The sequence below is a fragment of the Vicia villosa genome, linkage group LG1 (genome assembly GCF_029867415.1).
Source record: "Vicia villosa cultivar HV-30 ecotype Madison, WI linkage group LG1, Vvil1.0, whole genome shotgun sequence".
NCBI lineage: Eukaryota > Viridiplantae > Streptophyta > Magnoliopsida > Fabales > Fabaceae > Vicia > Vicia villosa.
This window is the reverse complement of record NC_081180.1, coordinates 34,702,219-34,711,670: the sequence shown is the minus strand read 5'-3', so window position 1 is coordinate 34,711,670 and position 9,452 is coordinate 34,702,219. Positions and strand designations below refer to the sequence as shown.

The window sequence follows — 9,452 nt, the reverse complement described above, 5'->3', positions numbered from 1 at the left end:
AGTGCGTAGATCGTCAATGGGTGTGTTGGTTGTAGGGTTTGCAAATTGATACTGCAAATAGTAGACTTCATCCCTAGCTTGGTAGCCTCCAGAGTAGGTATTGTTGTATACCGAACTGGATAAATAATTCTGTGTGTCTTTTATTACTTTTCAGTTTTAATGTTTATTCCTTGCCATGTATGTTGTTGTCAGACCAGATGTCTCGACATCATATACGACATTCGGGTTCTGTCATACCAGAATTTCAATGATTACTTATAAAATAATCAAAGTGCGACATCCAAAATAAGTTAGAATGATTACTTACAAAATAAAAGATGTTCAAAAGATCAAAATTGAAGAAATCAAGATTAAAAATATCAAAGTCATCAGTTACCAAATTACAAAAAATAAGGAAAAAATAGTCACTCAATAACTCATGAGTTTTGTCGGTAGGGGTGGAAATAGGCCAGACCGATAACAGAAGCCTTCAGCTAGCCTATACAGGACCAGGTTATACCACAATTTTTTTAAAATAGAAAAGGCCTAGGTTTTTTTTATAAGTCAATTTATTTAAAAAAAGGTCAGGCCTCAGACCCAAAAAAAGTCTATCAGGCCGACCTATTTAAATAAATATGAATAACTTTTTTATTATCATTATGTTATGTTTTGTACTTTAAATTATAATACATAAATAAAACTTGGCTATCTTAAAGAGCTTGTGAAAATAAGACGAAAACACCTCATGAACATTGCTTTCATAAGTTCTCTTAAACAAATAGTCTCAGAGAATTTATGTTAATATGTAAGTTAAAATAAGTCAATGCAAACAAATTTTTAGTCTCTCGGTCTTTTAGTTAGTCAATCTATTTAAAATTTATTTTAATTGCTTATTTACATATGTCTAAAATAAATAGACTTTTATGTAGGTTAACAAGCTAATCAGGCCTTCGAAAAAGCCAGTCTCAGCCTAAAAATAAGCTTACGGCATGCTACAGGCAAGACTTAGACTTTGGTTTTTTTGGCATGCCAGACTTAGGCTTGATAAAGTCTAGGTCGGCCCAGCCTATTTCACCCTTATTTGAAGGTTAGGTGTGAGTTTACCCAATTATTTTGAATGGGTTTTCAATTTTGAAAATCGTAATCATCCAATAACCCAACCTAACCCACTTTTTTGGATTGATTTGGGTGGGTTTTACTGGGACTAATGGGTTTATCCAACACATGTACACCCCTATTCGCAACTACAGGCGGGGAGAGTAGCTCCAACCGATTCTCATTATAAACGGTTGACTGCACAGTTCTTCCGTGCACCTCGTAGCACCCGACGCCAAGTGGTTAAAGGTGATGAGCATCTTAGAGATGATGCAGATGAGCAGGTTGGTGAGACTATTCATGTTAAGGAAGTGCAGAGCCAGACTATTATTGACTCAACTGAGACAGATGCGACCCGTATTACTACTGAGGTGGCCGAGACAGATGTGACCCCTATTGCTGTTGAGGCTTAGACATATGCGACCCTTACTGCTGTTGATTCTAAGACATATGACTACGAGGCTACTGCTACTGGTCATAGAGAGGTTACAACTCCTGCTTCTATGGAGTCATTTGTGCATACTGGCGAAGAATTCCATATAAGGCCTAGTGACCGATCAATGCTTACAAAATATGGTGACCACATGGTATACCAATCATGGCAGGGACATGTATATATATATATATATATATATATATATATATATATATATATATATATATATATATATACTGTTTAACTTTAATATATTTAGACTTATACGCACTTTTAGTCCCCCTAATTCAAAATTCTTAACTATTTACACCCCATTAAAAAAAACAGCTTGTTGGTCTCTCTGTTATTCACGTTCTTTGTTTTTTTTATCCCCTTAACAAAAGGGCAATTTAATGACGTGGCATGTATTGTTTAGTGCCACGTAATTTTTTTTGTCATGTCATTAAAAATATTTAAAAACTTATTACTTTATTTTTTTTAAATTATTCTTTTTAGTAATTAAATATTTTTAATTAACTTAAAAGTATAGGGTTGCTTCTGAAAAGAAAATTGCGCTTAAGACCTAACAATTCGCTTTTAAAATTTCTAATATTTAATTTTTAATATTTTGATTAATACCAATTAATTATACTATTAATACAATTGATTCACCTTGATTTTAATTTTTTAAATAAATATTGAGTTTTTTCGAATATGCATATCCGAAAAATCCCAAGACTAAAAATTAGGTTATTTTAGAGGTGCATCTCCGAAGACACATTCAGATGTGCACATCCGAAATCACCTTTTTTTAAAGAAAAATGTGCATTCGGAGATGCACATCCAAAATATATGGGTAATTTAGAAATTTCACCGCAAGTTTATAAGAAGCTATATGATTGTAAAAAGAAATTGTCTTATTCTTTTTAGACAATTTCTTTATAGACCCCAATGCTTTCTTAAGAATCCGTGACAAAATTTCATAACTGTCCCTATATTTCAAATATGCATCTCCGAATGCACCTTTTACTAGAAAAAAAGGTGTTTTCGAATGTGCACATCCGAAGAAACCTTTTTTTTTAGAAAAAAAGGTGCATTCGGAGATGCACATCCGAAGACACTTTTTTTTAAAAAAAATAAGGTGAGTTCGGATGTGCACCTCCGAAATAACTCTTTTTTTTTGAAAAAATACATTTTGGAGATGCACATCCGAAATATTGTTTGATGCAGAAAACAAAAAACAAACCAACAAAACTTTGATTTTATCATAAATAATCGAAATTACAAAGATAGATCAACATGAAATTAAAGTTACATATTTTTAAACACGGTAGTTGAGGACGACACAACATTTTGATAACGTCGGCTCCCGATCTTTAAAGTTTCGCATCCAACTCGATCGGACCCTTTGAAGAATATCGATCAAAAGTTGACCACATAACCGCTAAATCTTCGTCGTTCTTGACCTCAAATGGGATGAACTGGACGTCTCCCTCATCGTCAAATGAAGGCGAACGGTACTCAAGCTTGACAACCTTCCGATTTTCTAGATATTGCAAGAGAGAGTTAAGCGTCGATATCAACTCCGCTTTCTATGCTCTCTTTGGTATGATGAACCACTTGAAACTTGATCTGGAGAAGAAAAATGGATTGAAAATGATTGAGATTCTGGAGAGGGTTTGAGTTTTCTTTGGAGGAAAATAAATGAAATAGTGAAGGAGGAAAAATGGTATATGATGAGTTTTTTCAGAGATGCATCTTCGAAAAAACACCTGACATTTTAAATCCAACGTTTAAATTGAAAAATAAGTGATTTCATATAAAAAAACACCTAAAATGGGTAATTTTGAAGATGCATCTCCGAAATAATTGAAAATGTAAAAATGGCTATAGAGATGCATCTCCGAATGATATTTTGGAGTTTTCAGCCGGGATCTTCCCCCGTATGAATATACAAATAAATTTTCTTCTTTTTATAGACACGTCCTTAGAATGGGCTTGGCCCATTAGTCCTAACATATACTCATGTCATTACTCTTTTTACCTCTTCTTTATTAAAATATGACTCACCAATATAAAAAAGTAACTTACTTATTTTATTTTTTAAATAAAGTATCATTTGTACAATACTCATACTAAATATTTTTAAATAATAATTTAAATAATAAAATAAATAATATAAATGCTTAATATTATTCACTAAATTACAATAAATATTATTGAACTATTACATCAAAAAAAATATGTGCACATATAAAAAAATTTAAACATAATATAATAATGGATCTTGCTAACGAGTGTCCTCAGGATACTCTTTAAAAATAATAAATAATTTTTTTTTATAAAAGTCAATATTTCAATTTCAAATGCATTTTCAATATATTGAATACATACAATTTTTTTTAAAACTTATCATTTTAATCACTTAAAAAAGAGCACCCCAATTACACTTGTTAGCATTTCCCTATAGAAGATAACTATTTATAAAAATAACTAGTTAAAATAAGACAATAGCCATCATTAATTACGATAGTCTGGTTTAGGGGCGTCAATTCTAGCATCAAGTGATTTTAGTTCTCCTTCTGATTAGAGTTGCGGAGGATTGAACTGTGGTCCTCCCTATCTGATTGGAGTTGCGGAGGATTGAACTGTCCTCCCTATCTAATTGGAGTTGCGGAGGATTGAACTGTGATCCTCCCTACTTAATTGGAGTTGCGGATGATTGAGTTGTGGTCCTCCCTACCAAATCCAACATCAATAACCATTAAACTAACTATTGATAATTAGGCATATTATTTTAAAGTAAACAAAAATATTACAATATATATCAGCACACATAATATATATCAGCACACATACCTGAGAAATTACTAAAAATAATGGCTAGTGGTCAATAAGATGAATATATACCCTTATAAATATATAAAAATTTAAATATTACACCCCCTCTAAACACGTTAACAGAGCGCATATAATAGGAGTGCCTCAATGGAAAATTTAGCAAAGAAGTGGTGGAAATCCCCAAGAAGGTCTGGGCGCGTCCTGAAAATAATTGTCACAAAAGAATGCGTCTACTGAAAGAAGTGATAGAGTATATGATCTGGCGAGGAAAATGATCAAGATGTGCTTACGAGGAAAAAGGAAAATCAAAATATGAGAGACTTGTATATAGAATCCCCCAGATGCGAAAAGGAATAGTGGCACAAGTCCAATAATGTATGAAGAATAAAAGATGAAAAACACTAATATATATATATATATATATATATATATATATATATATATATATATATATATATATATATATATATATATATATATTATATATATATATATATATATATATATATATATATATATATATATATATATATATATATATGTTTGTGTCGCTAGATCCGGTTTCTACCACTTGCATATAAAAAATAAAGTTTTGATTCCACTGTTTCACTTTTTTGAAACCTACGTCATTGGTTTCAACTTTCCATTCTATTCTACCCGCCATCGCTCCGCCGCATACCCTTCATCGTCATAAAAAACTATTCCTGTTCTTGACAACCGTCATTAAAAAATGTATATCACTTATATTTTGCAATAAAAATAATTACTAAATAAAAAAAATAAAAAAATTATTAAATAAATAATATATCTAAATTATATATATTAGATATAATATATATGTTAGATATATTGATTATTCAATAAATTTTAAAAAAATATATAATTTTAATAATAGAGATTGAAGGAAGCAAGAAATATTATGCTAGAAATAGTTGTTTGTTTTTGTACATGAAGTGTTAATTCATAGTGACGTTTAGAAAAACAGTGATAAAAAGTTATTGAAGTGTCATGCTTACTAAGGTCGCATATGCAGAAATGACATGGCAAAACATAAATAATTAATGAATAAGTAAAAATATCAACGGTAAAGATATTCAGAAAGTATAGTATACTCGTCGGTAGAGAAGAAAAACTAGTTTTGACATTGGATATATGAATCTTGGAATGGCATTTCGACTATTATTACTATAAAGCAACTGAAACAAAGTTAAAAAAAGAACTTAGAAATGGATGTAGAATCAATTCTACATAATTATTTTACTCTCACTCACTACTTACTAAGTTAATACAAAAACACCATCCAAGTACTGTATTATATAAGGCTAATACAAAAGATGTGATAAATCATATCTATTGAGCTTGTGTTGTTTTTAAACCATAGGTGAGGTGGGGTTGAAGGTTGGATTCTATTGGACATTTTCAGTGTATCACATAACAACTACCCCTCATATAGCCTTACTTCCCCATGGATATGTTCCTCTCAATAATGCATAGGAATCACTTAAAGATGGACAAAAGAGACTAGATAGAACAAATGGTATAAACATGCACTATTTACCCAACTTTCCCACCATTTCTAATAACAAAACAGAAACAGTACTGACAAATTATTATCCACATCTTTCATGCAATTTTTAGTTTTAGAATCTCAAGTGAAAGCCATCTCAAGATTACCGGAGAAAGAAAATAGACATTAATGTCCCCCCGCAATAGATCTTTCCACCACTATATAAAACCTCACAACACAAGCATCAAACTCACCATCTTAGTTTACAAGCCATTCTTAAACTACTATAGCAGTATCAAACTGTTAGTGTGTGACTCTTCTCTTATTTGTAATCTTTCTTGAAAGGTAAACTTTGTGTTTCTATGTTTGTCATTTGCATCTAAAGTATTTTTCATCTGCATGGATATTATATGTAACTTTCTTGATAAATGCAGAGTGTCTCATTGTTCATTCATCTTTGAAACTAGGAAACTAATGAAACCTAAATTTCTTAAGACTTATCACTTCCCGTGTATCTAAATCAAACAGGAAAATGAGCTGGTCTGGTGGAGATTGGATGTGTGGTGCTTGCGAGCACATAAATTTCAAGAAGAGGGAAGCATGCCAAAGTTGTGGGTACCCTAAGTATGGAGGCCCTGATCCAACAACCTATAGATATAGCAGGACTGAAACGTTGGCAGGGGACTGGTTTTGCACCGCTATGAACTGTGGAGCTCACAACTATGCAAGCAGATCCAACTGCTATAGATGTGGTTCATTTAAAGATGAGTATTCTTCTGGGTATGGAGGTAAAATGACCGGTTCTGGAGGATATGGATCTGATTGCAGTTCTCCGCCGGGATGGAAAAGTGGAGACTGGATTTGCCCAAGGTTAGTTCATATTATCTTCATATAGTTTTGAGGTCTGAAATAACATCTATTCTTAAAAAGCACATTTGTGAATTAAAAAATAGGAGTTACAACTATTGAATGAAAAAACAATAACTGAAATTTGAACTTCATGGTTTGTTATGCATGTGCATGTACTTTATCAGTTATCACTATCTCTACCCTCCAAAATCGTTTTTTCGCAACAGCGATTGTTCAATAAAGACTTTGCGATCAGTTACAACTTGAAAGACCATCAATCATATATTACCTAGATGTCCATTATCATAAAAGGTGAATAGTGTAATTTAGTAAACAATAAACATGTAATTGATATACTCACAAAAGCCGCATTTTCATGCATTGAAGGTGCAATCTCCTTTTTCTTCCTCCCAGAGAACGAAAGAGTAATCAGCCCTTGCACAGTAGTAACATATAGTGATGATTAGGACAAAGGCTGCAGTATTTTTGCATAGTTAAAATTGAGAATAAAGATCATATTGATAATTACAATAAAGATGTTTCTTTTCTCCAAAATAAAACAAATAATAATAATATAGACAGTGGACAATATAAACAAGTTCAGTTAATTTTATTATACGTGAAAAGAAATATGATATAAGAACCTGTATCCAAATCATTCCTAATTTGAGTACCTATTTTATTTACTTTTTTTTATAATTTAACAGAATTGGTTGTGGAATGCATAATTATGCTAGCAGAACAGAATGCTATAAATGCAAAATGCCAAGGGATTATGGTAAGAAAAGTTTAGTCTTCTATAACATTTCATCATTTTCTTAATACTGTCAAGATGTTCATTAGAAAATAATGACTATCCTCGGTTCAGTCGCATTTACTACTATTGGTTGCTTCAGGTGGTGCTGACTGAAAGTAAAAGAATTTCAGAAGACTTGCAGTATCACTTACATCCCTCAACATCTTTCTCCTCCAAACGACATCCTATCTAGATAATCATGGATGAATCACCTCTGTTAGAATCATAGCAATATTTTGTCATTAGGAAAGATATCCAGCAGTTATTGTATCTTGCTAAATGTACTAACAAGAAGGTTATGAAATCCACGTATATTTTCCATATTCATTACTGAGATGATTGAGTTTTTGAATTACGTTAATGATTGCCTAACTTTCCCTTGTTAGCTTAGCTTCCCACAATTCAAATGTAAATGCACATGAATACTTGCCTTTGGCTTAGACACATGCGCAACAAACACAAAGGCGGTGGGAAGAGAGCGATAATGTGTTGCTGGGGAAAATCTATTTCTATTCAGTTGTTTCTGTTGGGCCACCATGACCAATAGAATAAACAGCACTACTCAAATTACTAGGGAAATCAAAATAAGTTCACATTCAAAGAATCAGAGGAACTAAGTAGGAAGTTTATCTCAAAATCCAAGCTAACTATTAAGCATATAATCTGAGCACAGAAAATAGTTATTTATGTTAGAACCTAATGCACTATAGTATATAACAGCAGAGATGCTACATGTACATTCAAAATAAACCAAATAAACTGTTTTCACGAATTAACTTGTCGTGGTGCATCGATGCTGTCTTAATGCTAAATTTCAAATCATGCAAGATAGCTTCATTGACTTAACATCGACTTTTTAATGTCGGTGTTAAGTCAAAAAGCATATATATATGTTCTTTCTGAAGGTGCCTTACTAAGCTATTACTACTTAGCTTTCAAAATATTCTGGACTTTGTTTAAGCTACCTTTTTATTTATATGCTTTGTGTTAAGAGAAGACCTCACTTTCAGTGAAATAGTTCCCTCGGCATATTGAAGGGATCCAAAGAGCTGAACTGGACCAGCTATCACATGCATAGCTTTTCTTTTTAGGGCATCCTCTTCTAGAAACGCGATGAACTGGATTAAGGAAATAAATGAAAGCATTTAACTATATATCAAGATTAATAAACATTACAATTACATAAGGTTGTTCTCTTCTATCATGTTCAGAGAAATAGGATCCTCTCAACAAGGTTTTAAAACACGGTCCATTACCGCGACCGCGAAAACGTACTCGACAAAACAGTATCAGAAGGTGTGATACCGATAACGACCAGCAACCGCAATCAGTAGCACAACACTTGTACGGATTGAAATCGTGAAAGCCTTTACGCAATAGCAACCGTTATTTAAAACCTTGCCTCTCAATTTCTCAAGAAAAATTCAAGCTCAATGTTTTGTGTGTATAAAAATTCAATCATATACAATATATGTCAACATTAGGTTATGCAAAATGGTGAAATAGAACATTCAGTTTCAAGAGACATTCTAGAAATTGCAAATTTATATTACTTTGACTAATTTTTATGCTTGAAATGTAAAATGTAACATTCTAAAGAAAGGTGAAACACATTGCGGACTCCGACATTAGTTTTACCTTGCTTTTGCAAGAGAGTGATTCCACAACAGGAATATCCATGATCCATTGGTCACACATCAGTGACTCCGACTGTAATAATATATCAATGCTTCTAATCCTTGCGTCCGATACAGGAGAGGAGTGGAGAACGAAAACCTGTGAAGACTTTGGTTACCGTTTCTGGCTTCTGATGACCGAATCCGGCCGAGTTTACCGGCGAGATGAGTTGAGTGCGACTCCGACCATTTCTGGCCAAAGTAACAGCGCTGGAGTTGACGGGCTCTTCAAAATGAAGTGGATTGGGCCTGTAAGAGCAGCACATCCCTCATTGGTGAATATTTTTACTGAGA

At 32.6% G+C, this 9,452-nt stretch overlaps 1 protein-coding gene and 1 long non-coding RNA gene across 5 annotated transcripts; one reads left to right on the top strand and one right to left on the bottom strand.

The window, feature by feature from the left end:
* Positions 1–3,720: 3,720 nt before the first annotated feature.
* LOC131633877 (uncharacterized) lies at positions 3,721–9,452 on the bottom strand. 4 transcript variants are annotated; one of them, XR_009293432.1, is made up of 5 exons: positions 9,121–9,452; positions 8,448–8,600; positions 7,635–7,696; positions 7,048–7,161; positions 3,721–4,228 (listed from the first exon to the last, which is right to left on the bottom strand). It is a non-coding gene; the product is annotated as an uncharacterized LOC131633877 (long non-coding RNA). The 4 variants fall into 4 exon arrangements; XR_009293428.1 differs by lacking the exon at positions 7,635–7,696 and having other exon boundaries at positions 9,121–9,447; XR_009293429.1 differs by lacking the exon at positions 3,721–4,228 and having other exon boundaries at positions 6,701–7,161; positions 9,121–9,447.
* Positions 6,046–7,805, top strand: LOC131633867 (uncharacterized). The gene is made up of 4 exons (XM_058904547.1): positions 6,046–6,182; positions 6,366–6,707; positions 7,394–7,464; positions 7,583–7,805. The coding sequence occupies exons 2-4, from the start codon at positions 6,370–6,372 to the stop codon at positions 7,594–7,596; spliced, it is 423 nt and encodes a 140-aa protein (XP_058760530.1). The 5' UTR covers positions 6,046–6,182; positions 6,366–6,369; the 3' UTR covers positions 7,597–7,805.

Coding starts and splice junctions, on each gene's coding strand:
- LOC131633867 (XM_058904547.1), top strand. CDS start 6,370: ATGAGCTGGTCTGGTGGAGATTGGATGTGTGGTGCTTGCGAGCACATA. Junction 6,708..7,393: donor GGAGACTGGATTTGCCCAAG/GTTAGTTCATAT, acceptor ATAATTTAACAG/AATTGGTTGTGGAATGCATA.